The 26,984-nt window shown below is 45.1% G+C and overlaps 1 protein-coding gene and 2 long non-coding RNA genes across 6 annotated transcripts; 1 reads left to right on the top strand and 2 right to left on the bottom strand.

Annotated features, from left to right (window-relative positions):
* Positions 1-440: 440 nt before the first annotated feature.
* On the bottom strand, positions 441-2,256 carry LOC113951857. Its single transcript, XR_003529298.1, has 2 exons — positions 1,453-2,256; positions 441-1,135 (listed from the first exon to the last, which is right to left on the bottom strand). It is a non-coding gene; the product is annotated as an uncharacterized LOC113951857 (long non-coding RNA).
* A 64-nt stretch (positions 2,257-2,320) lies between these two features.
* ING4 (inhibitor of growth family member 4) lies at positions 2,321-17,235 on the top strand. Of its 4 annotated transcripts, none has more exons than XM_027653552.1 (8): positions 2,321-2,397; positions 14,010-14,081; positions 14,276-14,442; positions 14,633-14,747; positions 15,072-15,180; positions 15,508-15,655; positions 16,048-16,109; positions 16,319-17,187. In XM_027653552.1, the coding sequence occupies exons 1-8, from the start codon at positions 2,361-2,363 to the stop codon at positions 16,356-16,358; spliced, it is 750 nt and encodes a 249-aa protein (XP_027509353.1). In that variant the 5' UTR covers positions 2,321-2,360; the 3' UTR covers positions 16,359-17,187. The 4 variants fall into 4 exon arrangements, 3 of the variants coding, with proteins under 3 accessions (XP_027509353.1, XP_027509354.1, XP_027509352.1); XM_027653553.1 differs by lacking the exon at positions 2,321-2,397 and adding an exon at positions 2,904-2,922 and having other exon boundaries at positions 16,319-17,235; XR_003529323.1 differs by lacking the exon at positions 2,321-2,397 and having other exon boundaries at positions 12,547-14,081; positions 16,319-16,493; positions 16,587-17,187.
* On the bottom strand, positions 14,377-26,949 carry LOC113951940. Its single transcript, XR_003529324.1, has 4 exons — positions 26,890-26,949; positions 21,843-21,888; positions 17,859-17,962; positions 14,377-14,686 (listed from the first exon to the last, which is right to left on the bottom strand). It is a non-coding gene; the product is annotated as an uncharacterized LOC113951940 (long non-coding RNA).
* Positions 26,950-26,984: the final 35 nt, after the last annotated feature.

Raw genomic sequence — 26,984 nt, 5'->3', positions numbered from 1 at the left:
GTGATAACCACCAGGGTTAGCGTCTGTGGCTTTGTTATTACGGCAGGATCAGTGAATGAGGCTGGGTGAGGGTTAGACATAAATAGCCGTGGTCCTCTGGAGCGTATTTCAGTGGGGGAAGCACCTTCTTGTAAAATCATCTGTGCCCCTGCCAGGACTCTGACTTGCAGAAGTGTTTACTCTAAAAAATATTACACCCCTGGCCAATAACTACCGTGGTAACACTCCCTCTGCAGGTGAGGATGCTTCTGGAACCCTGAGCGATGCACTTCTCTATGCTTTGACTTTCTAAGAAAGCAAAAATAGCAAATTTTCTAGATTCAGAACTCAAGAACTAGTTTGTGCTGGATTGCTACTTTGTACTACTGTGAGACCACCCAGGCACACAAAACTGCCTCTCCCCTTTGTTTTCCAACTTCACAGTGGCAGTTCATGAAGTTAGACATATTTGTACATTTTACTAAGATTTACCATTTAGATTTTAGGCAAGTGTCTCCTCTTTTCCTTATAGTTTGTATCTGCAGTGGCAAGAAGTCCAGAGGGAGCTTGTCTCTCCACTTCAGTGGTCTAGTATTTTGACACATTCCTAGCCTTGCCTTGGAGGGTAAGATGGATTCCCAGGTGGTCTCTTAACTAAATTAGTGATGTCTGAGAATGTCTGATTCTTAACATCAGCTCCATTTAGCCTCGTAGCCCCAGGCAGGATGCATTTGTGGGATTCTGGTTTAGGGAGCAGGGTTTTTTTTATGTAACAGCCACATCCTTCCCCTTAATTAAGAGTGTAAGGCAATTTATACAAGAATTTTGAAGTATTTTAAAGTGAGGCTTAACAATAACGTTCAGCTAACTGGAGCCAGCTGCTTCATATGAGAACTGAAAAGACTGAGAAATGTGTTTTGAATAATTAAAAATATGTCATAAATAACTTAAATGACTGTAGGAATAGGAATGGAAAACACCATCTTCAGAACTCAGAGGATCTCTGAATTAACCAAATAGTTTAACAACAAGAGGGTTGATAGTTCAAACAGCTGTAATTCATTTATATAAAGGCTCCTCAGTCTTGGAGTGGAGGCTGCTGGAAGACTTAATCCCAGTATATCCATATAAATAAAGGCAGGTTGTCTTGGAAGATCTTTGGGAGGAAAGAGGAAAAAACCCCAAATGTAGTCACTTCTCCTCGTGGCCAGAATGTGGGACCACTCAGTCCTGAGCAGTGACTGTCATTGTACAGACTGTCCGGAAACAAAAAAAATGGTGGCAGTGAGTACCCAGCAGAAAGGTGGATGAAATGTAGTATTTGCCAAACAAAACCAGTGCCTCCTAAACTGTATAGGATAGTAGATTAACGCCGACCTCTTCAAACATCAATCCTGCGTATCCTAGACCCTAAGGATCAAAAGAAGTAGGATAATTTTGTCTCAGTTCCTTCATAATCACACATGACCTCACCCTCTTAACCCAGCACAATGCCCCACTTTTCAGGTAGCAAAGGACAGCGGGGGAAGCTCCTGAACTCCATGGCACGAGGATCTCTAACCCAGAAGTGACTTGTGGTGTGTGGTCACTAAGGTGGTACTGGCAAGAGGAAGGAAAAGAGAAAACGGTCTTAACTTCATTCCATTCTTTAGCTGTGTTGTACCATAAGCCTTTCACAGCAAAGACTGTCTCATTTATGACACAGCAGCAGCTGCTCCTCACTGGGGAATTCCATGGTGAATGGAAACCACTAGTAACACGTCAACAGCACTTCCTCGCTCAGAGCACACGATGGGTAAGGTTGGGAGGGGCCACAGTGGCTCATCTGGTCCAACCTCCCTGCTCAAGCAGGGTCATCTAGAGCACATGGAACAGGATTGCGTCCAGCCGGTTCTGGAGTATCTCCAGTGAGGGGAAACTCCACAACCTCCCTGGGCAACCTGTTCCAATGCTCGGTCACTGCACAGTAAGGAAGTTCTTCCTCATGTTCAGGTGGAACCTCCTGTGCAACAGTTTCTGCCCTTTGCCTCTCGTCCTATTGCTCGGCACCACTGAGAAGAGCCTGCATCCATCCTCTCCCCCTCCCTTCCCCCCTGCCCCGCTTTAGGTATTTATACACGTTGATGAGGTCCCCTCTCAGTCGCCTCTTCTCAAGGCTGAACAGCTCCTTTCCCCCGTAAGAGCGATGCTCCACTCCCCCCATGGCCCCGTTCACCTCTCGCGGGGTCCGCCCAGGGCCGACCCACAGACCCGAAATGGCGGCGGGGCCGGGCGGAAGTGGCCGGCGGGACGGGCGGAAGCGGCTTCCGCGGCCGGGCAGCGCCGCTTCCGGGGGGCGCGCGCGTCCGGTTGGTGGCGGAAGCGCCGTGCGCGGGGCCAAGATGGCGGCGGGAATGTACCTGGAGCACTACCTGGACAGTAAGAGCCGCGGGGCGGGGCCGCGGCCGCGCCGGAGCCGGCCCGGCAGGGGCACGGACGGGCCGAGGGGCGGGGCCCCGCGGGGGCCGAGCGCTTGTCCGGGGCGCCCGCGGGCTCTCCTAGCGCCTCGGGCGCAGCCCGGCCCGGCTGTCGGCCGGCCGGTCCCCGGGCCGTGCGGGCAACCCCTCCGCCGTGGGGCAGGGCTCGGCTGCGGCTGCTGCGGGAGCCCCGACACCGCGGCCCCGCGGCTGATTTGTCCCTGGAGAAAGGAGCCCAGTGCTGCTCCAGCCCCTCGCGGGAGCGGGAGCTGGACTGTCAGTGGTTTCCCGGGATAAACGTCAGCAGCAGGGCTGGGGGCGTCAGCCAGAGATAACTTTTGGATCTATGGGACGGTGGTCTCGGTAGCTTCCTTCGCTGTCCATTTACAATCATCCCTGTTTTTGTGGCCGAAGAGGAGCTCTGTAAATGCTGATGGAGTTGGTAACGTTATCGGGGAGCCCTCCTTTGATACCGTCCTGCCCTAAGGTGCTCAGAACTTTGTCAAACTCTGCCCTTTGGGGATAAGACTTGCAGTGCCTGTTTTACCCACGTGTTCTTAAAACAGCCGAGTAAACTAATCAGAGTTGTTGTTTCTCGAGGAAGAGACTAATGTGTTAAGATCCACTAACGTGTTCTTTGATGAATGCTGTTCGCACATTTTCCTGCTGATCTGGTGTCACTGGAGACGGGGTAGCACAGTGATGGGGTGGTGTGTTTACAGTGTGGGAGTTCTGGTAACGTGTCTTTTGCTTCACTCTGTCTGGCCAAGTTAAATCTCTCATTCTGTGTTTGTGTATGCTTGGAAACATTGGAGCTTGGCTCCTCAGAAATTTTGCTACACCGGGTTTCTTCCAACACAGAGCTAATAAGGTGTTTATTTGAAGAAAAGGGGTCTCATTCCTTGTGTCTTCAGTGCTCCCTCTGCCATTAGGAAAGGAAACCTCTTGTAAATTAAATTAAGAAAGTTTAAGAACCATAATAAGTTTCAGAGAAAGTTGGAATTGAACAGGCAAGGATCTAGGAACTGCAAGGAAGGAGGATGCAAATGCCAGGAAAAAGAGTTGGATGAGAAAGCAGATTGTGAGAGAGAAGCAAAGATTTATCTTCTTGTGCTTTTCTCATTCCACTGTAGAAGACTGCAAGTGACTGAGGCTCCTCAGTGGGGAGGACAAGGGCTAGACAAGAGGAGAAAGAAGCAGGTGGATAAGCAGTAAGTGCATGGGGAGGATGCAGGGTTTTCCTACTTGGAGGGCATTATATTTGGTATGAGCTGCAGTGTCAAGATAAAGGAGTGAAAGGTTGGGATTTGCAGCTGGTAGGCAGAGATGAGCAGGATACAGTGCTGAGTGTGGAGGGGTTTGGTAGATACCAAGCTGGAGAGAAAGGAAGCTGTAGATGGTCTTGGTGGCTGGAAAGTGCTCCCACCAAAGTCAAACACCTCTGGATCTCCTTGTCACTTCCAACTAAAGTTGACCCACCCCTGGAAACTCCTCTTTTTCTCTAGTACAGGTGTGCAGAAAAAATGATACACTTATTTTCCTCTCTCAGCTGAGATTTGTGGTCCTGCAGTTGAATTAGAGATTCTCCATTAGTATGGTGGTATCAGTGTTACCGGTAAAGTATCTTACTTAAAAACAGAAAGCAACAGACACAATTTAAAAGTCCTTAAAAACTCTGGCTACAAAGATGTTGGAAAGAACAAAACAGTCCTTGCAGCAATGGTTTAGCCTGGTTTGCTTACCCATAAAGCTCTAAAGGCTTTTTTCAGTTTCTGGTGCAATATTACTTTCCTCTGTTTGCTGTTTGTGCTGTGCTTAATTAAGCTATGCTTAACCTGCAGTTTCTTTCAGAAAATCATATTATATGAATTGTAATACTTACAGTCAAAGAGCATCCATCTCGTTTTTCAGTAAGTTAATCTGCTGATAGGCTTTCCTGTCATGCTTTTTTGACTTGTGTCCGTAGCTAATTTTCACCGTTTCAGTATTTGGTCACTGCACCTTTAACACCCTCTTACCTGCCATGTTAAAGTGCCCCCTTATTAAAAGTTTATTCCCTGTGTAGATTGTAGTTGATTAAATCTTAACCTTCTTTCTGCTAACTTAGAAAAAAAATTGCCTGGGATAACATATTTTTCAGTTTTCTGATTACCTATATTGTTCTTGTCCCAGCCTGCTCTAATCTTTTTACATTCTGCTTGAATTTCTGACTCTGTGAAAATGCATAATCTTTTAATAATGAGTCTTCTTCATGATACTGACTGAGCGACAGCATTTGGTTCCCTCCTTGCTACTTCCTTTTTCTTTTTTAAAAATTATTTTGGTATTTTAAAAGCCTTCAGTTCAGTTTTAAAGCAGTTCACTGATGTCCCAAAACTTCCTGAAATTTAATACAAATAAATAGTCCAGAACCTTTGGTCATCTCTTCTAAAGATGTCTAATTTACTTCTTCATTTACATTTGCATCTTGGAACTGAATTCTTTTAGTAGTATAGTGCTATTGCAGATACAGTTTTTGATTGAATTTTTTTTCCTCCTCCCACAGAGATTCTCTTTCATATGGTTTACTGGTTGAATCTGCTCAGGGAATGAATGGGGAGTGTGTGAAAAGAGGGCAGTTGTTTGTAGGGCCTCTTCATATCTTTGAAGAAAGGAAAGATGTATAAGGAATGAAGTGAAGATCATAGGAAGGAAAAAGGTGGTCTCCTGTTTGAGGCAGTTGAGTACCACTCTGATAAAGTGAGTTTGATGTTCTTATTTTGTGTTGGGAGTCACACTTTTTACAGGTTCTCCTTGCTTGGATTGTGCTTCCCTCAAATTATGAGTGAAAATTTGCAGTCAGGGGAGCAGATGTGCAGAATGCTCATAGCTGCAGCTAAAGTCTGCTTTGAACAGATAATTCTGAAAAGTCAGGCTATTCAAGAGGCAAGATTGTAATTAGCTGGCCTTTGTGACTTTAATCTCTTTGCCTCAGTAAATCTCTCGGCCTTCATTCTTTTGGTAAGGGAAGTGGGCCACTCCACTGCAGCATTGTGAAAACGTTTTAGTGTCACAATAATGAACACCTTGAAAAGCTGATTGCCAAGTCAGTTTTCACGTTGGGCTCTGGGCCGTGTGTGTGTGACTGTATCAAGCAAAGAGAATAAAATACTCAGTCACTTGGAATGAGAAACACCTTACATGAAACCTCATGCAGTTTGGTACTTAAAAACTGTGTGATAAAATGCACGAGCAGTCCGACAAAACTGTGCATACAGCTTCAGTTGCTTCAGTTCATGTGTTTTGAGTCCTCTGCTTTGGACATCTAAGGTTCTTTTCCATTACAATTTTGTGGAATAGCCAAATTAAGAACTGTTCTCTTAGTAAAAGGTGTCTGGCTGGTTCTTAGGTCTGATATTTCAGTGGCTTTCAAGTCTTTGCTGTAATTTGAACCCAGGTTTAGACCGAGGATTAGACATGCCTTTGCCTTTGCTCTAAGCTGTTAATTACAAAGCAGCTCTGTCTGAAATGTGTTATGCTCCTAGAAGATGTTTTTTCAGCAGAAAAATATGCACATTCCTTCTGTGCTGAACATCCTGACAGAGGAGCTCCCATCTTGTCTACTCTGATCACCTTCATTCCTTCATCCTAATTACTGAAGCTGTCCTTTCAATGATTATACTGAACCAAAGGATTCAGGCAAGGGGAGAAGAGGAATGTGTCTTGTTCCAGTTGTCTTGTTCCGGTTTTCTTCTTCCTGAATGGTTTTCCCCAGTTGCTGAATTAAAGCGTAAAAATATTTCCATCACTTCAAATATTGTCCTCTTCCTGGTCTCTAAACCATTTTATGCCTGGTTTTGAGGGGAGAAAGCAAGATAATATAAGTGCTTTCCCTCAAGCCAGTAAAATAGTGCAGCTTTAGTAAGGGAAAAACTATGGGTGCAAAGGAGTTAGAGATATAGAAAGGAACGGGGGAAGAAAAGGAAGAAGGAAGAAAATAGTGGTTTGTGATTAAAAGATTGAATGTGCATGAAGACTCATTAGAGGAACTTGTGCTTGCTTGAACTTGAGTTACTGTGCTTGGCTCTCATACTGGGTTAGAAATACTGTAGTGGAGACTTGGAGGGGGAGAATGTGACTAATACAGATTTTCCAGAAGACGAGATACAAACCCTGAGTTTTCTTCATGTTTGGAGTTTTGGAGAGGATTGCAGATCTCCTTTGTGAAAGACATCATTGAAGCACGCACATACTCAGAAAACAGTCCCAAATAATTTTCTACGAGTCTCTGTATGTGAACATGCCACGAGTGTAGGGATTGTTTTTATAGTAGACGAACTGCTGTGCAGCCAGGTGTATTTTGTACCATCAGTGCTTCCCTCTTTGCCCACCCAGGGGGTGCCAGAATGAAGTAAGTATTTTTAGTGACAACACACAAATGTATCTTTTATAGCAACAGAACCAAGGCATGTATGTTTCCTCAACAACAAAAAGTGTTTCCGTCCTCCATCACCTCAGACCTCTGAGGAACTGAAGCTAGCATTTCATCTAAATTAGACCTAAATGCTTGGGGGAGTCATCAGCAGAGGGCAGGTAGCCTTGGTGAGCTTCAGGCGCAGAGGGATGTTGCTGGCTTGGCTGCTCTAGTGGCTGCTTGATACAAATTCCATTGTCTTGGAGGCCACCAGTCAGGACTTGTTCCAGGAGCAGCCGCTAGGACACATCTGCCTCAGTGAAGAGGGTGATGGAGAAAACAGGCTTAGATGAGGAGACCTGAGCTGGTAAGTTAATGTGGTACTGTGTAGTCATTTTACTTTTCGTTTTCCCCCTTTTTTACACTGATCAGGAAGGCATGGAGTTTCCTTTGCTCCTCTATTTGCATGTGTCAGTAGGCACAGAAAGATGTACCAGTTCAGGGCTTGTCAATACTAGAAAACTTAAGCTGACACAAGCACAGAGCAACAGAAGCAGCATCTGCCCTTATGAAAGTCATCTTCTTTCTTCTACAACTGACATGGGAATGTCCTTTCATTCCTTGATAACATTAGCTAACCCAGTAAAATAAGATTATTCTTCGGAAGAGCTACATCTGTCAGGATTTTCCTCTGTGTAGCTTCATCAAATGAGGGTGTGATGTGTATTGTCATCTTAATATTCTTAGAGGACATGGGTGTGATGTTGGAAATTGCTGTGGCAAGCCTTTGATTCCTTCCCAGACCTGGCTGCATTCCAAATTCCCCAGCAGTTCTTCTATCTCTTGTTTTCCCATCTTTACAGTTGTCCCCTCCCCAGTGTACCATGCAGCCATACCCCTGCCTCTAAAGTTTCTCACATCATACTTCAGAAATGCAAGTCTCTTAATAAATTTTTTCTATATTCAGCACTATTTCAGTGTAATGAAAGATGCATTTCATCTTTCTGAGGCTTCAGATTAGTTGCACCTGTGATGCAGCACACTTCATCTGTGGAAAATTACAAAAGATATCACACAGGGAGGAGAATTTGGTGATTCATAGGCAGCATTTGTTTCTGTGTGAAAGCTACTGGCACAGCCCACACTAAGCTGATACATTTAATGACCAGTTCATTTAGAATTGATTTTGTTGTTCATTGGTACTTTTGTTGGAGCTGATACAAGGTGACTTTACATGGCAAAGCATACTGTGTTTTCTCTGTATTTCTTCACTCACCCAACTGCAAATCCAATGTGATGGCAAACAGCCCTGTGAGCTCTTTGGTGGTTGTCTCTGCCTTTGGAGGTCTGTGACAGGCTGGAAATGCCAGGAGCATTGCGAGTTTCATTTCTTGTGTTAGTCTTCCAAGCCCTCCAAGCTTCAGAAATCAAGGTTGATCTTTAAGATCCCCTTTCTGAGACTTAACACCATTGCCTGCTATCTTGGCTGTGGATGCTGTAGCACTGAGGTAGTGTAATAAGAAAATGACAGAAAGAGCCCTCCCTTCCCAGGAAAACAGTCCACACTTTGGGGTAATACTGGGTTTCTGTAGCTGTTGCATTGACTGTCATTGCTGACTAATTCCTGTTTCTTTGGACAGTGCCTGAAGGAGATGTGCTTGGGTGGACTCGTGCAGTGCACTGGCCCATAGCTTGGGATATATGACATGGGCACAGAATTCCTGGGTGCCTGTAACTAAATCAGTCTGCCACACCCGAGCACCCTCTTTGTAAAAATGTGGGTAGTATTATCCCTCTCCGAGGTGTTGTGAGGATAATGGTGCGGGTTAGGGTGTGTACACTGCAGTAGGGCCGAGCCATGTATGAATAGAGGGAAAGGTATACGTTATGCTCGTGCAATAATTTCAATAAATGTGTAGGAGGATGATTAATTACTTGAGAACACAGGACAGAGTAGAAGCATTAGTTTAAAAGGGTTGTACCCTCTGAAAGGAGGGATATAAAAGACATCCTGCCCCTAATGAGGAAGCAAGGGAGCGCCTGAAGATTGCTGTAAGCCAGTTGTCATGCAGTAACTTCAAGTGCTACAAAATTATGAGAATCACGTAGTACAGAAAAGTCCAGTGTGCTTCCCCCACAAGATACCAGTTGCTTTCCTCTCTCAGAGGGCACAGAACTTGCCCTCTCATTGTGGCAGTCCCTGGCAGAAGTAGGATTTTTTTTAATTACCTTCAGCAGTGTGGGGTCTAAAAGGTTTGCTGAAATATATACTGTTCAATAAAGCAACTGTGGTTATGTTTCAAAATGTATTTTCTTGGTTTTTAATAAATTTAAACATGCATGTAAACATAGTGGGCAAACAGATGTCTCGGGAAAGGCACTATGTGCTTGTATGGTCCTTGGTACTACTGATCATCTTTTAGGAATCTGTACAATACAAATGCATTGTTTGGCACAGTAAAGACGTGCTGCAGGGGATTGAAGCACCGTTGAAGTTATCTGGCTGTGTGGGCTCACTCTCTGTATGTGTATGTCAGAGGTAACATCTGAGTTAAGTAGCTGAAGTTTAACTATCAGTTGCCTGCACCTGACACCCCATGTGTGCTTCTACAAAGAAGTGAATAAAATAATAATTATTGGAGAGGAAAGAGAGTGGTGTTGAAGTCTGAGTTTTGGAGAGAGAGTGCGTGTTTTTTAAGGGAGAAGACTGCATGGTAATGGATGCCTATGGAAGAATGAATGGGGAAAGAGTGACAAGGAAAGAGGAGAATAAAAAAGACAGAAGAACAGGGGGAGTGAAGGGATAAGAACTGAGGAGAGGAAAGACAACGATGGGTGGAGAGACTTTGGCTTGTGATCAGAAATGAAAACAAGGTAAGAAAAGGAAGGGGTGAGAAAAACTCATTGAGAGACCTGCCCCAGTGATTTTCAGGGTAACTGTACTGAGAGAGGAATCAGTAGGGCTGCACATGGTTTCTCTGTGGATTTGTGCAAGTGGCTGCACTAGGAAGAACATTACAAGCAGGTCAAGGGAAATGATCCCGCCCCTCTACTGAGCTCTAGCGAGGCCACATCTGGAGTGCTGTGTCCAGTTCTGGGCTCTGCAGTACAAGAGAGACATGGAGCTCCTGGAGCAGGTCCAGTGGAGGGCAACAAAGATGATTAAGGGACTGGACCATCTCTGTTACGAGGAAAGGCTGAGGGAGCTGGGCCTGTTCAGCCTTGAGAAGAGATATCTGAGAGGGGACCTCATCAATGTCTCTAAGTATCTGCAGGGAGGGTGTCAAGAGAATGGATCTGGGCTCTTCTTGGTGATGCTGAGAACAAGAGGCAGTGGGCAGAGAGTGATGCACAGGAGGTTCCACCTGAATATGAGGAAGAACTTCTTCACTACACAGGTGACTGGAACAGCTTGCCAAGAGAGGTGGTGGAGTCTCCCTCACTAGAGATATTCTGGACCGTCTGGACACAATCCTGTTCCATATGCTCTAGGATGACCCTGCTTGAGCAGGGAGGTTGAACCAGATGAGCCACTGTGGTCCCTTCCAGCCTGACCCATTTTGTGATTCTGTGACACAGTTGCATTAATGCCAGCCCATGCTTTGGGCCAAGCTGCTGGCCTTGCTAGCACTTTCTTCCCTGGACATTTTCACCATCCTCCTCTTCCTCTCTTGCTGCTATGCCATTTGTGTGGAAAGAGGCCCTCGTTATTCCTTATTTTTGTCTCTGTTGTTGTGTATCAGAGACAGAGTGACTGTGCTTCACTGCCCTCTTCTCTAGTGATCAAGGATGCCTCTAGGGTGTTTTTTTTCTTTACAATTATCAGTTTCAGAATCTGAGAATTATTTGAGTATTTTGTGATAGATAGTATTTAGTCATGAAAGTTTTAGGTGAATCTTATTATAAGATGAAAGAGCAAATGAATTGTAAAGGAAAAAAGGAGAAATTCATGGGGAAATGAAATTACATAAATAACATGAGTTCTTTTAGAAGTACTGAGGAAAAGTGTGTGGCATTGGTAGGAATAAAAAAATGAAAACTTAAATCTTAGATTTACCTTTTTTCTTTTTTTAATGGGACTGTTAGGGTGGGGATGTCTAATACCCAGCACAGCATAGGTCAAGCAATTTCAGCAAATGTTCTGACCCCTGTGATAAATTCTGTGATGCAGAGAATCACTTCTGTTTAAGGTTACACAAGAGCTTTGGAGTTAAGCTGCAGATAGTAGAAAACATCTCCATAGCTAGATTAAGCTATGTACCATAAAAATAGTTTGTCGTTCAGTTAAAACTTGCTCAGCTGCAGCTTTATCTTGTTATGCTTTTTGTTATTGCCAGACTCTCTCTGGATCATACTTAGTCATTTTGTGCTCAGCTTCCTTCCACTTTCAATTGAACAGATAAAGTATCTTTGTAACAGTTCTGATTATAAAGTCACTGTACTGTCACTTGTTTCATTTTCTCCCAGTTTATTGACAAAGCAGTTGCAGAATGTTGGTCCAGTAATAGATTTGCAGAGTGAAACATTCTGCTGGGGTTTTAGGAAATAATTTTGCTGACTTTAGCAGGGAAGGAATTAAAATGACAGGGGTTTGTCTCGTCAGTCCCCATGGAAGCCTACTCAGCTAATGAGCATCTGGAAGGTCATGGCTCCAGGAGATCATGGCTCTTAAGTGCTAAACTGGTAAATGATGGTGCCTGTGCAGGGCCTCTGCTTGGGCAGAGTCAGAGCCAGGTGACATCTCTCCCCACACTGCCAGGAGCAAAGAGCTCTGCACACCTGGAGGCAGGTAACAAAGCAGGGGAGCCATTGGCCTGGCTGAGGGGCTGGCAGTGAAGGGAGCAGGCACTGGGCAGAGAGGGTCTCTGAAGGGTAGGTGGCACAGGCTGAGGAGAGGAGGCTGGGCACAGAGAGGCAAAGGGAAGACAGGCACTGTCCAGACAAGGGCATGTGCTGGTCTTAGTGGTGGTGGCAGATATTTACAGCGAGAGATGTAAAAATTAGGACGCAGTCCCTTTCAGGTTCTGTAGCAGAAACAAACTCCTGCTTGAGTTTCTCCTGCTGTGAGAACGTGACCATCACCCTGTGTGGGGTTGTTCTGCCCACAGAACAGCATCCTGCTGGCTTTTGTTGTAGCTCAGGTGCTTGCTCTGTCTAAAGGTTTCTAGCCCTGCCAAGGGAAAACTGACAGTACCTGGTGGAATTTGTGCTTTTACTGTCTGTCCTTTTCAGAGGAAAAAAAGAAATTACATTAATCTTTTTTAAAAACCACAAAGTCCAGAATTTAGAAGCTGTGATCTTCAGGATTAATAAACTCAATATAAATTCAGCATTTTGTGTGCAGTGCAAGAACAGATACTGTTTTCCTCTAGAGGATACCTGTCTTGTCTTCTGCAGGGGCTGCTTTGGAGAGGAATGAAAAGCAGCATGCTGCAGCATGACCCATGTTTCATTTGCTGTGTAAATTGAAAGGTTTAGAGTTGATGAGTCTGGGGATTGCAGGAAGGAAAAAGGCATGGTCTTGAGATCCCCAAGCTGGATTTCGTCCCTGCCATGAGCTTCCTCTGTAAGCAATATTAATTTTCAACCCTGTGTCCCCATCGTCTTCTGACATGCTTTTTTGAGCCATAGGGATGTAATCTGGTAGCTGGCTGCTTAAACCTTGTGTGAAGTCTGTCATGCTGAACAAACATGGAAGTATCAAATTCAGGAATGTGCAGACAGAATTTTGCCGCTTAGTAGTTTTTTGAGAATTTGAATTTGCACTGTTAACTGTCCTTGAATGCAGAGGGGTGATGTGTATGTGCTGTGGATTATGTATCTGGGTACTCAAGGACTCCTACTACCCGAGCATTTCTCAGGTAACTAAATTAGAAATGGCAACAGAAATCTGTTGAAGAAGCAACTTCATTACTCAGAAGGGTTCTGTGTGTAACTTATTATATTCTGTTTGTGCAGAATAGTAAGTAAAAGGAACAGCTTCTGTGCTCAGCAAGGCACGGAGTTGGTTTTACTTCTTATAGGAATTAATTTCACGGCTTGTGGGTAGTACTTGTTAAAACCTTCCTCTTGCATACAGACCTTCCCAGACAGCTGGTTGCTTTTCAGGGAATTGAAAAAGCATTCATTGCTGTAGAAATATGTGCAGTGAAAATAGAGACTGCTGCCTGGACTGATGTATTGGACAGCTTTGGTGATGGCCAGACACACCTTCAGTTGCACTCCCTGTGTGTTGGAGAACGGGTTCAGGAAGCAGATATGCTTATGTTGGATTTCTGAAGAGCTTTTCCCACCACCTTTTTTTTTTTTTTTTTAACCTGCAAGAAAGATTTTTATTTTTTTTAATTACTTATAAAGGTGACAATAATCAAGCTTGGATTTCAGGTTAATGCAGTAACACTAGATCTCATTGTGATTAGACAGGCATGGAAAAATGAGAATTGTTTTTATCAGCTTTGCCAGTTGAGCATCTGGTGATGCCTAGGGGGTGAGTGGCATAGTGCATTGAAAATTAATTGACTATCAACTTCACATTGCTCATTCAGAGCCCTACAAACGTTTATTATTCATGATGTATGGCATCCTTCCAGGTGCTGGATGGACCGCACTGAGATGACGGTGCAGAAGGCACAGAAAGGAACACGTCACGGGGGGTTAAAACTGATATTCACTGCTCCCTGTCCCATCTCAGACTTGCTCTTTGGCTCTGCCCAAAGCATCTACTGTCCCCTATATGTAAAATGGATGCACTAAAACAAACTCACTTTTCAGTGAATTAGCATTTGATCAACTTTAATTTTTACATCCTTGTGTAGGAACAGCTAAATGGCATTATTTACCATCTGTTGTACTATTTTTTTCATTACTAAGTGGAGTTTTTGAATATGTTATAATGACTGACACTCATTACAAATTTTGAGTTTCTGCTTTCTTAATGTGGATCTTTCTGCATGGCAGCAGTTTTCTGCTAACTAATATGTATTCTAGAACTGTGCTCCCAGATTAAATCTATCACGTTTTTATAGTCTGTCTCCTCTGGAGCTGGCAACAAATGGAAGCACGCTAATGTGCACCAGGGACATCATTAGAGGGGTATATGTGTTGTTATTGGTTAGATTTGTTCCTGCCTTGGCATCATGGACATGAACCTGATTTCTCCATGTATTCTCCTTTCCCTGCAGGTATTGAGAACCTGCCATTTGAATTGCAGAGAAACTTCCAGCTCATGCGAGATCTGGATCAGAGGACAGAAGGTGAGGCTTAAAGATGGTTTTGTTGCCAAGACAATAAGTATGTAGCTTGACCGGCTTTTCTTTGCTTTGCTTTAATCATGGGGATCTCCGGGCAGGGAAGAAAGCCTAAAGCTGCTCCACTCATTCAGTCTCTCTTACTGGAGGGCACTGTAGCACTGTGTATATTTATGTATTTAATGGTAAACTTGTTTCAGACCTCAAGTCGGAGATCGATAAGTTGGCCACAGAGTATATCAGCAATGCACGAACTTTGTCTTCAGAGGAAAAACTGGGGCTTCTCAAGCAAATCCAGGAGGCCTATGGGAAGTGCAAGGAGTTTGGGGACGACAAGGTTCAGCTGGCTATGCAGACCTACGAGATGGTATGAAGGGAAGTGTCTAGTGCTTATCGGGTGAAAGTCCAAACTAAAGCCCCCAGTCTTGAAAGGCCTTGATCTCTCATTTTTAGGCCCTGCCCGCTCTTTGCTTCTCGGCTCTTTAGTGCAAGCCCCCTCTTCTTTGCCCTCCTGGGCTCTGTCCTGTGGTGACTCCTGGTCACTGTTGTCTTTCCAGGTTGATAAGCACATCCGGCGGCTGGACACAGACCTCGCTCGCTTTGAAGCAGACCTGAAGGAGAAGCAGATAGAGTCGAGTGACTATGACAGTTCTTCCAGCAAGGGCAAGAAGAGTGAGTACCACCACTGGGCTGCAGATTGATACAGGAGGCAGCCAAGTGACTATGGAAGTGGTGGGGATGAAGGCAGGCACTGGAATGGTACAGATCAAAGACTGTTGCGCTGGAATCTGAAGGACAGGTAAAAGGATGGTGACCTGTGAGCTTCTTGTGTGAGGATATTCAAGGCCACTAGATAAAATTAAGATGGAGTGCATGGCCCGAAGCCGATATACATTCCAAAGTAGGAGTGTATTTTAGTGCTGGAGAGGTTGTCACCGTGTCAAGTGTCTATTTTGATGGGGTGACAGATGCAACACCTTTTTCTCTTCTTATCAGAGGGCCGAGCCCAGAAAGAGAAAAAAGCTGCCCGTGCTCGCTCTAAAGGGAAGAACTCTGATGAGGAAGCACCAAAAACTGCCCAAAAGAAATTGAAGCTTGTCCGCACGTAAGTGTTTTAAGAGACTTCCAGGAATCAGGAGCAGCACTAGAAATCAGACCAAGGAAGGCCCAGCCTGAGAAGGATAGCTGATCCCCACCCAGACTAAAAGGGTTTATCTCCTGTCCCTTCTTGGGAAGCAAGAAGAAGGGAATCTTTTTAATTCTTTCAGGGGAGTGTGGGTTGAAGAGGAAAGCAGGTCACTTCACTGGAGTTGGGTGTATGTGCTTAAATAAGAGAAGCATCTGTCTCTGGCAAACAAGGGCATTGTCTTGGGAGACATGAAGGGACTCAAAGCCAGTTATTTTGCTGACCTACTTTATTCCTGTCCTGCAGTAGCACAGAGTATGGGATGCCTTCAGTCACCTTTGGAAATGTGCACCCTTCGGATGTACTGGATATGCCCGTGGACCCCAATGAGCCTACTTACTGCCTCTGCCACCAGGTCTCCTATGGGGAGATGATTGGCTGCGACAACCCAGATGTAAGAGCCTGCACTTGATGGAAATGGGGGAGAAAGGCGTGGAGAGAAGGCTCTTGGATGGAAAGTCTTGTCCTGCTTGGGTGGGGCCTGATGCAGCAAGCAATGGCAAGGAGACAGGGAGTTTGGGAAGGGCAAGGGCGTGGCGTACCATGACCTGTTAAGTGCCTCTTTTGTCAGGGTTTTCCTTAAAATGTTTTCTTGCCCCTAATCTTATCAAGGGACAAGGGGAGTTCTCCTTGCTAACAGTGTGTAGATTGGGTGTGAGTTTTCATTCCCTGATTGCTGCTAGGGGTTTAGGAGTTTGTGATCAAATGCTGGGAATCTCCAGTAGCCCGAAGGCAATGATTTCGAAAGAAAACTGCTCTTTAACTGACTGCTCTCCATCCCAACAGTGTTCCATTGAATGGTTTCATTTTGCCTGTGTGGGTCTGACAACAAAACCAAGAGGGAAATGGTGAGTGAACAAGCAACCTGGAGGGCCTATTGGCCTTTGGAAAAGGGAGGTCGTGGGTGGCAGATGGGAGAGTACACTTAAAAGACCTCATAAAAATGAAAAATTGAATTAAGGCTTTGTTGGAGACCTTGGAAAAGGTCTTTTGGGACTGTATGTTTGCGGTTCATGTCATGCCCTCAACGTTGGCTTTGTACTTCCCTTTCTAACAGGTTCTGCCCTCGCTGTTCGCAGGAGAGGAAGAAGAAGTAAATTCCCATGAAACCTCAGAACTGCTGCAGGAGCTCTCTTCCCCCTGCCAGGGCCTCGTCCCAGTTCCCCCAGCCCTTGGGGCCTTGGCTGAGGGGGAGTCTTGCCCTGTTTGTGGTTTGGGCCATCCCTGGAATGGTGTGTACCCTCACAGTGGTTCCTGTGTGTTCTGTATCCCAGGTTGCTTCCAAGTCCCTAAGGGAGGACTTCTCTGTGTACTATTCCAAACAGGTCTCTGAACCTCAAAGGGAATGAATGAGGGCACCAGGGTAGCCACCAGATTCCCAGGGATTCAGGTAGCCCCTGATTTTCCTTGGCTTTCCTTCAGCCTCCTCAGAGTTCATTGCCTACTCTGTGCTTAGAGAACAAGGCTATGGGATGGGGGAAGGAAAGGAGGTAAGTCTTCAGCATTTTAGGTCATTGATTTTCCTGGATCTTTTTCAGGAGAGAGGGAGTAACCAGGCTACTTCTTAATCTAGTGGACTGGTTGAGAAACTGAAAACCCGATGTACTCCCTGTCTTTAACCATTCCATTACTGGCATTGAGCAGCCTCTTTTGCTGGGGAGAGGAGGAGGCGGAGGGAGTGTTTAGAGCTAGCTTTGTCTCCCTTATTCCTGGGGTAACCCTGCTGGTCTGGGAAGCACATTATGGGAAGGAGGAAGAATTTCTAACCACATGGGGAGAAGTGGCTTGGTCTAGCCTGTCTTCCGGCTCCAAAAATTCTGCCTTCCCTTTGTGCAGTGGTGCTTCTCCATTATGTTGATGGTGGAAAGTTTGGGGATCAGATCCCACTTGTATAAAACAGAATGAAATAAAATTCATTGAAACAAATATTCTGTTTGCCTTGCTGTTACCTCCAAAATAAATTGTGGCAATTGGTCTCTCTAGTTCTTTCTCTCTTAGCTCTGCTTTTATTGTAAATGATGAATGTGGTACAGATTTCTCATGTACCAATCCTAAATAGCATTAATAAGTGACATTCTGCATAAGTCAGGCTTTAAAATGTACCTAATGTACTTGCAAAAGGTTACTAAGCTTTCTAGTGAATGTGAAAAACATCTGCCCCATCAGTCGTGCCCTCACAAAAAGGTGGACATTTATTCACATTATTGTTTGATCATCTACTTCATCAGTTGCCTTCTCTTAAATGAGGAGGGCTGGAGGGTATTGAGGTCAACACTCACTCTGGCTGTTGGGCAGCACAGCTGAGAAAATAAGCCATCAGGACAAGCCATGTGCCTCCAAGAATGTGGGTAGGTATTTCCAGATATCCTGCTAACTTGCTCCCTAGTGGGTCACAATCACCTTGTTACCAGAAATGTTGGGCTCCAAAACAAGTACTGAAGATGTGTCTCTCTGTAGTGTCTGTAGGTAACTGTGAGGAGATGACCCACACTGAAGCTCCCCTTTATCGATTCCATTGGCAGAACCTGGAGATGGATGAGCCCAAGTCTCTTCTTGCTGCTTGTGGTCTGCTCATCAGGAAGGTTTAGGATTTTCACCTGAAACACAGAATGTTTTCCTCACACGTATAACTTGTATGAGGATCCATGGAAGATTTTGCTGTTGTAGTCAGGAAGCCAAAGCTCTGCTCAGGTTCAGAGGACTGTAGGTGAAGTGCAATGTTATTCCAACCTTGTCATTGTATGGGGACTGTCAACCATCAGCTCAGGAGCTGGAGTTTTCTGCTCAAGAGAGTTAGCATTGAGCCAGTCTGCTTTTATTTCGAGAAGGGATCTGTGGGTTCCCGTTTTGCACAGAAAAAAGTAGAGGTGGGTTCTTGCCCAGGCTATGGCTCATGTTGGTTTTGGTACCCCTGCCACAATCTCAGTCTGAATCCCCAGACTGTATTAGGCCACTCCCTGGGGCTTCCCTTCTCAAACAGAGAGAAAGTAAATTCTGGAAGTTGCTGGCTATGTGTCTAGTACAGTTTTCATAGTGGGGAGATGCTGTGCCGTGATCCAGGGGTGAGAAAGCTGTGGCAGGAGAAAAACTTTATTCAGCTGGGGTTAATTCAGACAGCAGCAGGGTGCTCAACTGACAGAAATGGAGGATGTGGTCTGAACTTGAAGATGGGCTTTGGGCAAAGTGCAAGGGTGACAAAGGATGCAAACAGTCCTCCAAGCAGTTTGGTTTTGAGGGGACACGACTGTAATTGTAACGGCCAGTGTTAGCAGCAAGTTCTCTAGGAGCTGTGGGCTAGAGGGGCGTTTGGAGCACTAGCCCTGTAATGAAGCCACTGCTGACCAAGGATAATAAGTAGCTTATAAAAGCATGTGGTATCATGTGAGAGTGTGTGAGTGGGCAGGAGTGTGATGCACACCAAACCAGCAAACAAGATTGCCTCTTTTTCAGGTGCTGCTCACAGGAGTAACTGTGTCCCTGACAGCTCTGGTTTGGGAGACACAAGTCTGGGGTTTTCTGCAGTCAGCATAGGATGCTGGGAGGGGGAGGTGGACTGGAATGTTCCTGTTTTCAGACTAAAACTTGGCCACGGCGTTACCATTGTGCTTCTTGGCACACTGAGAATTGAAGCATTCCGATGACCTAACGCAAAACAGATGAGAAACACCTTGGCTGAGTTCTGATTCAGTGCCAGAAAATGGCAAGCAGTGCTGCTGTTTTACTTCCCTGCCACTCTGCTGTTGTGTCCTGCTTCTGTCCAACAAAGGGGTGCTTCAGCCAGCAGCATGGAGCATTCAGGGGACATTTGCTGCAGCTGAGGAAATGCTCTGACTTACAGGAAGAGGGAACTTAGACCAAAATTTGGATAAAGCCTGAGCATTTTTAAACAGCTTAAAAGTATAAATGCAAATGAAAGGACATTAAAATCTAACCTTGGAAGGGAGGGAATAAGGGCAATAGCTGTGCAATATGTAATCACCAGAGGAGGAAAAAAATCAGTAGAAGCTGAAAATTACAAAGTACAAAAATGAAGCCAGTGGGAACAAAGCCTATAAGTGACAAGGCTGGAAACATGAGCAGCTTTTTTTAGAATGCCTTTTGTTTTTGATATAATTGAACATGGCACATGTCCATTACCAACTGCAGATAGCAGAATTGTTTGTAATGAGAGGAGGGGAAGTGTTCTGTAAATATTTATTCTGTGTTGGTGCTGGTGTCAATATGGGGATGATGTACTTCCTAGGCAAACAGTAAAGGAGAGTTTTAAATAGCATCTATTGGGGCCAAGACTTTTTTGATCAGCAGTCTTCAATAAATTATGTCTGTCGTCCTGTGAAAGCCACCCAAAGGAGTCTGTGGACTGCTCTCTGAAAGGCTCTGGACTGCTAAGGAAAGCCCACAAGGCTGGAAAAGAGCCAGCTCTGTGCTGGTCCTTAATGATGTCAAGAAGGCTGCCACAGCAGTCCAGATGTGAAATACTGAAAGAGCAGGGAAGTAAATTCTTTCTCTCTAAAACAAGCAAGAAATCCAGGTCAACAAAATAAAATCAGTTTGACTGGAAGTAGCAAAAACAGGTCAGTCAAAAACTACTTGAATTTTTTCTTTTTAAAGATCCTTGTTAATAGCTACCTGCATCACTCTAGTGGTAACAGGATCTGAAAAGTTTACTTCTCCTAGAATTGAAGTGCTTAAAGCAGGGTTACACTAAGTTAAAGTAATCATGAGCTCCTTTACAGAACTGGCTAGCTTGCAGATTTCCTGGAACAGCTGTCAGTGCAACATAAACACTTTCTAAAATGGTGCTGGAGAAATTGCCCTTTTAGAGTGATTGGAAATATCCTAGTTGATGAGTAAAGTCAAGTCTGAGTTTCAGGAAGCTGCAGCCATTCAGCACAACAAGAGGGAAGATTTTTCCAGCCTCTTTAAGCCCATTTATTAACAATAATTGGTCATGCACACAAATGACCAATTTATCTTGTCCAGCTGCGATTGCCCCATCTTTGGGCATCATTCCTAGGTAGCTGGGCAAATATGTTGATGAGGATGTTCAGCAAAGTATTCCCCTTTCCAGCAAGCAGACATGCTCACCAAGCTCCCATCCCTCGGGCTCTGCCACCACCATGTCCACCATGTCCATGATGTGAACAGAAACCATCACCTTCCACCAGTGGGAACACCTTCCTCCCCTGCTTTTGAATAAAGTGATTGAACTCACCCCATAGCTCAGCAACATCCAGTCTTACATTAAGCACTTTTAAGGTGTTACCCAACCATACACTCAGAGCCACGTGGTGGACAGTCCCCCCCTCACTGTCTGTTTAACAGCTTGTATAAGGCTTCTGTGCTTAAGCAGACTCATTGAAACTCAGCTGTAGGGTGTGTTTCTGTGAGACTCAGATTATCACGGATCAATTTTTATGAGACAGTGTGGTGGTTTGGGCTAGGCCTTCCTTGGTGACCAGTTTGTAACCAAGGAAGGGGCCAGATTTACCCAGTATTCCCTACGATTTTTACGTAAGCCAGATTATAAGAAGAAAGGAGGAGAGGCTTTTGCTCTCTTTCCTTCCGGCGGCTTGGAGGTGCAGGTTCCCTGCTGTTGAGTCTGCCGTGTTGGGGAGCGAGGCCTGGTGAGGCCTTGTCGACCTTGGGAGACGGAGGTTGCCGGCGATCGTCCCGGAGCAACTCTCAGTTGTCCCAAGGAGAGTGGTGATATATTTCCTTTGCTAACTCTCTAGTTACTAGATCTCGGGCTACTGATTTGGGATATATATATATATATATATATATATATATATATATATATATATATAATTTTGGTTTTGTTCCCTTCCCCTTTCCCTTTCCCTTCCCTTGTGAAAATTGTATATATTTTAAATGATATATATAAGTGTAAATATATTTATATATATCACTTTAGTTGTCTCTCTCGTTTCGGGTTATTTCTTAGTTGGTTGTTTTTCTCCCTCTTCTCCCTGAGGTTTGGGGGGAGGGGACTTCTGGTGGTAAGGTTTGGAGACTTGGCAGGGAGCCAGCTTCAAACCATATCAGACAGTTACTCAGAACTGGAAACACTGATTGGAAAGTACCCCTGGAGGTCATCTGCTTCAGCTTGCCCTTCGAAGCAGGGCTGCTGTCTGTCCTAAATCAGGTCAGATATATGCTGAGTACCGAAACTCTCTGTAGCAGAGCAACTAGGATAAGAAGCAGCAGTTGTGTGGCTCAGGATGAAAGGTGATATTACTGATGATCTTAAGGCTCAATTCGAATACCAGCCGAATCAGTCCAGAGATCTCAGCTTGGCAGTGGAGAAGAAAGACATTCCCAAGAGACAACTTGCTCATACTGAAATGACTTAAAATAAGCCCATGTCTGCCCAGACACAGCTGGTTTGACAGTTTCTGAGCCACTGTTCCTTTTATAATCAACCATTGCTCTACTTTCTCTCTGCCATGTGAACCAGGAGGATGAACTGTGAAGATGTTGACAAGTTGAGTGGCAACATCTGCTGCTTTAAAGCAAGCAAGGGGGACCTGCAGCATTGAAGGAGTTAAAGACTAACAGAAGGAAACAAAATGCCCTACCTTTCTTTTGAAAGACAACTGAAGGAAGTTTCTCCAACTCTGTTGCCTAGTAGTTACAGGATCAAAAGAAACATAGCTGTTTTTATCCAATAAAATGCATTTCATTTATAAAAATAGTCAAACATCTTGATTAATTTATGCTAATTTATGTTTATTTTTCTGAATACATAAAAGAAAGTTAAGTGTTAGTTTTAAAAAAGACATTTTTGCCCAAGGCTTAAGGACAGGCAAAACTGTGACAAACACTAAGCTCCTAAAGCTTGGTGTAAAAGAAATGTTCAGCAAGTTGTCCACTTTAGTCTGTTTTTGCAGGTGTACAATTTAATTTCAGTGGCCTGGTTTGCTGCCATTGAATAAATAACTCATTCAAAGTTGAAAACCCATCTGGGAGTAGGAAAGGAATTATTTTTTACACATTGACAACAAGCAAGGAAAAAAATGTGTGAGACTCTGAGATTTCCTCATTCCAAAAGCCTGAATGACGCAGTCATTGGTAGAACCCATTTAGTTACCACAGAAAGATTGAGGTGGGAAGAGGCCTCTCTGGTGCTCTGTAGTCCAAGCCCCTGCCCACAGTAGATAAATTTGTGGTCAGGTGAGGTTGTTCTTGCACTAAACAAACCTGCCTAAAAAGACTAGAGCAGTTGGTTCAAACATGCTTTTATGTAGCCACTCCATCTTAGGTTGTATTAATAATTCAAGAAAGCATTTTTAAATACTGTTTTTGCTATCAATTAAATATTCCATTTTCTAAATGTCAAGTAAAAAAATGCTTCATTCACTATTTTCTAACAAAATAAAATGTAAATTATTTGAATTAATGCATGTTATAACTCTACAGTGCTTGTATAAATGTGAATAGGTAGATTAACATATCTACCAAGTTAAAAACGAGTGCCAGTTTTAATGTGAAGTCTATATTTATCAGCATATTCACAGAGCTCTCAGCCAATGATAGTAAACCCACCAAAATAAAGTACAAATGAGGAATGAAGATTATTTAACCTGTGATTAAACTCAGCAATTCATAGAATTTTGGTTCGAATCAGAACACCCTCTAATGCTTTTGTCTGTGGAGATGGAGATCTCTGCCCTGCTCTGCTTGGGCTTGTACCCACATCCCTTCCCAGAGGGCCACAGCTACCAGGTTGAAGGTGTTCAGTGTTGGGCTCTTCAAGTAGGTTTTGCTTCATGAAAGACTTAGTGCTGTACTGTCTGACTCCCTACATCAATGGAGCAAACGTCCCCCTTCCCTGTCTGCTCCTTTAGGGATATGTTTTAGTAAATGAAGCAGTCTTCCCTTTCCTTTGATGCTCTGTAAGGAATGAATAACCTGGCATGTCTCAGGGGCTCTGTTGGCCCCTTCCTTATTCTGCTGTAACACCTACAGAAGCATAACTGCTCATGGCCTCCTCCATAAACAAAGAGACTGGTGTTTCTTTTCTGGGAACATACTGAGTCAGGAGAGGTTTAGGTTGGATATCAGGGAAAGGTTCTTCACCCAGAGGGTGGTTGGGCACTGGAACAGGCTCTCCAAGGAAGTGGTCACAGCACCAAGCCTGTCAGAGTTCAAGAAGTATTTGGACAACACCCTCAGGCACATGGTGTGATTCTTAGGGTGTCCTGCGCAGGGCCAGGACTCAATGATCTTCACGAGTCCCTTCTAACTCAGCATTTTCTATAATTCTGCGATATACAAACATATTTCTGTTAATAGTGCTGTTGTTATGGCTGTACAAGTACTCTGATTATTTCAATCCAGCTAACATGAGAAAGTAGATTTAGGCATTTTTTACCAGAATTGCCTTTATGAAATCACTGTTGGGTTTTTTTTTTCACCATAACAGGTGTTTTTGAAAGCATTTTTCTGTCATCTCTGCTTACATTTCAAATTATTTAAGACACAATCTTTCTAGGAATGCTGCTTGACAAGTCACTGAGTCTGGAATTCACACTTAATCTTTGAAGCCTCCATCTTTATGAGTTTTTGAAGTGATCGGACATCCTCTCCTTGCCCAAACCCCCCAGTTTAACTCAGAGAGCTGACACACACTGACAAACATCAGAAACAGTGGACTGGGGGATTGGATCAGTGCCTTGAGTCCGGGATGGTGATATTTTTAGGTGTTCGCCTTGACGTTCTCATGATTCTATTACCTGATGAAGTGACAATATAACCTTGTAGCAGAGGAGGGAGGGTCTGCAAGCCACTGTCCTGCATTTTTCAAGAGTTTTTCAGACACTGCTGCTGGTGGTAGTGTTTGTGGTGGAACATGCAGCATGGAAAACGCTGAGAAACAAACAGCTGAAGTATTTTAGACAACAGCAAGACTAACTCGGGAGAGGAGCTTGTCTGGTGAAGGGTGGTCCCTCACAAACCAGACAGGCTCTTATAAAGCTCAGAATCGACACAGCAGTCGGATAGCAACGTGGAAAATACCACTCCAGCAAGTTGCTATCCAGCTGTTACCCTCCCTGCTGCTGGCGTCAGGCGCTCTGTAGGCCTGGGGGTTACAGCTGTGCTCATCAGCCTACTGAGCTCCAGATGGCACAGGAACACTGTCTGCAGGAAACTGCTGTGTGGTGGCTCTGAAAACAAGGGTGCAAGTCTGCTTCAGTGCAAAAATTATACAACTTGTAATGTGGCATTAGGGGTACAGCCTTAAAAGTACCAGGTCAACATTCAGAAATCAGAAAAAAATGGAATTAATATCATCCCTGTGCTGTGCATTTCTGACCACCATAATTGCTTGAAGCAGCAGTAGGGAGGAGACCACCCCCCAGCTCTCAGCATTGATGCATTGTGTCCAAATTACTGTTCCTCCCATCCTCGTCCCTCCCCTAAAGATGACTTCTTTTTTTTCAGAGGCTTAAACAACAAGTGCCCCACAGCCAGCTGTCACACACCCACCCAAGCAGCACAGCAATGTCTCCTGCGCTTGCAGCCTCCCAACCCTGCTGGGTGCATGCTGGAGACTACCTGGGTCCTTCTTGCAGACTGTGAGTTCCTTGAAGGATTCTGACAACCTGAACCAAACCCAGGGTGTGCCACAGTGCATGAGAAGTGCTAAGTAGCCAATCTGTCCTCACATCACTAACCACCTTCTTTCCAAATATGCAGTAGCTCCCCACAGGCACTGCTACTAGAGCATCCACCAAGGGTGACTTCTTTGACAGCTCCTTTGTCTTCTTCCTTGTGTTTGAGTTCTCAGTGTATGTCTGGGAACTCTGGTCCGTTCATTCTTGTTTTCTGTTTTCATACACCATAAATCTCTTGCTGGCACATGTAGACAGAGGCTGTGTAGCCAGCACCTGACAGACATTAATAACATTGCATGGTATTGCCCAGAGAAGTTGTGGATGCCCCATCCCTGGAAGTGTTCAAGGCCAGGTTGGATGAGGCTTTGAGCAATGTGGTCCAGTGGAAGATGTCCCTGCCCATGGCGTGGGGTTCAACTAAATGATCTTTAAGGTCTTTTCCAACACAAACCATTCTATGATTCTATGACATGCCACGTCGGTGTGCTTTTCTAAGTCCAGCATTTCCATCAGCCACTGAGATCAGCAGTGAACTTCCCCAGGAAGCTGCTCAGTCAGGGCAACAGAACTCAACCTGGTCTCTGTTGTCACAGAGAAGTGGAGGGGATTAACAGAGCTGGGAAGCTGAAGGCCCTGGAGTTGTCTAAAATCAGCAAAAAAGCAGTATCTCTCAAGCTAAGCAATGGAAGACTAGGAACTGGCTAAAATTTGCAAGCACCAGTAGAGTTACCTGTTTTAGCATGAGTGGCAAGAGTTAGTTGGAAAAAGTCTCTTGCTCACTGTCTTTCTAAAGAGCAGCAAAACCATCCAAAATTCAGTGCTGCTGCTAAGGGGTCAGGCTTCAAGCTTCTCAGAAGCACTACCTCCCAACAAGACACCTTAGAGCAAACTACAGCTTGTCTCCCACCAGGACCTGCAGAGCTACGTGGTGCTGCCAGACACCTTTTTAACAGACTGCATGTCTGGAGTGATTTGAGCTTCCACCTTGACAGCCCGGATGGCCACTGGGCACTGGCAGGAGATGTGTCAGCCATGCAAGCACAGCTGGCACATCTGCAGCACGCTCTGCAGCTGTTTCATACAGCAGAGCTGCTGGAATCTCCCAGGATTTGCGACAGAAGCGACTCCTGCAGCAGCATACTGCTGAAAACTTTGTCAGCTTTGCCCACAGCTCCTCCTTGGTTCCACAAGAGTGTCACTCTGCAGGCTGTGGGGTGACACGGCAGGCATGCGGAGCCGCTGTGCCAGCCTGTGTTCTGCTTATGGCTGCAGTTCTTGGAGCTGCTGTGCCAAGCATTTTCCTTCCAACCTGACAGCTGCTTGCCCCTGACAGTTATGGTCATGTCTTTCCCTCTCACATCAGAAAGTGCCCAGCTGCGGGAGGCACTGTGTCGGCTCCTATCCATTGGGTGCACATGTGGATTGCTGTGCCTGTGCCCCGCACTTTGTGTGTCTCTGTCTTAAGAACTGGGTATGGGTGTGGTTCTCCCTCAAATAAGTCCTGTGGGGCTCTGTGCATCTCTGCACTGGTGGCCCCAAAGCTCATTTTGCCGGGAGCATTCCTGCTTTTCCTGAGACAGCTTTACTGTGTAGAGTACAGTGCTCAGGGTACCTGTGCCAGATGCAGAGGAAGACCAGCTGGTGCTCTCTTGACTCCCTGGGAGTTCAGAAAGTGGCATGGCTGCCCAGAAGAGATCAAGCCATCTTCCCATTGCATCCTGAAGCAAGCTGGTGCTGGGACACGTGTGCTTTCCAATCCCCTCCAGATGGAGAAGATGGTGTCCCTTTCTCATCCAGAAGACCATAAAATTTTGGGGTGCAAGGTATCCCAGAAATACCACTTCTGGGGTACCCTCAGGCCTTGGTTAGCCTGGCCAGGCCTCAAATGCTGTTGCGTGTTGTTGCCAGCCACCACCATGTTCCCAGGTAGAGAGGGAAGCTCCCAGTTTGGTTCCTGTTCCTCCTTGTCCCCATGACCAGGTGTCTCCCCTCCCTGTGGGGTGCCTACCTGCCCTCACTCCCTCACAGGCATGAGCCTGGGCTTTGGCTGCCCTCCACAGGCCCCTCCCCAGCCCCGCTGTGACACCATGATCAGGTTCTGAT

Source organism: Corapipo altera, unplaced genomic scaffold, assembly GCF_003945725.1.
Source record: "Corapipo altera isolate COAL_440 unplaced genomic scaffold, ASM394572v1 61, whole genome shotgun sequence".
Lineage (NCBI taxonomy): Eukaryota > Metazoa > Chordata > Aves > Passeriformes > Pipridae > Corapipo > Corapipo altera.
The sequence above is the reverse complement of the archived record's forward strand: the minus strand, read 5'-3'. Positions and strand labels throughout refer to the sequence as shown.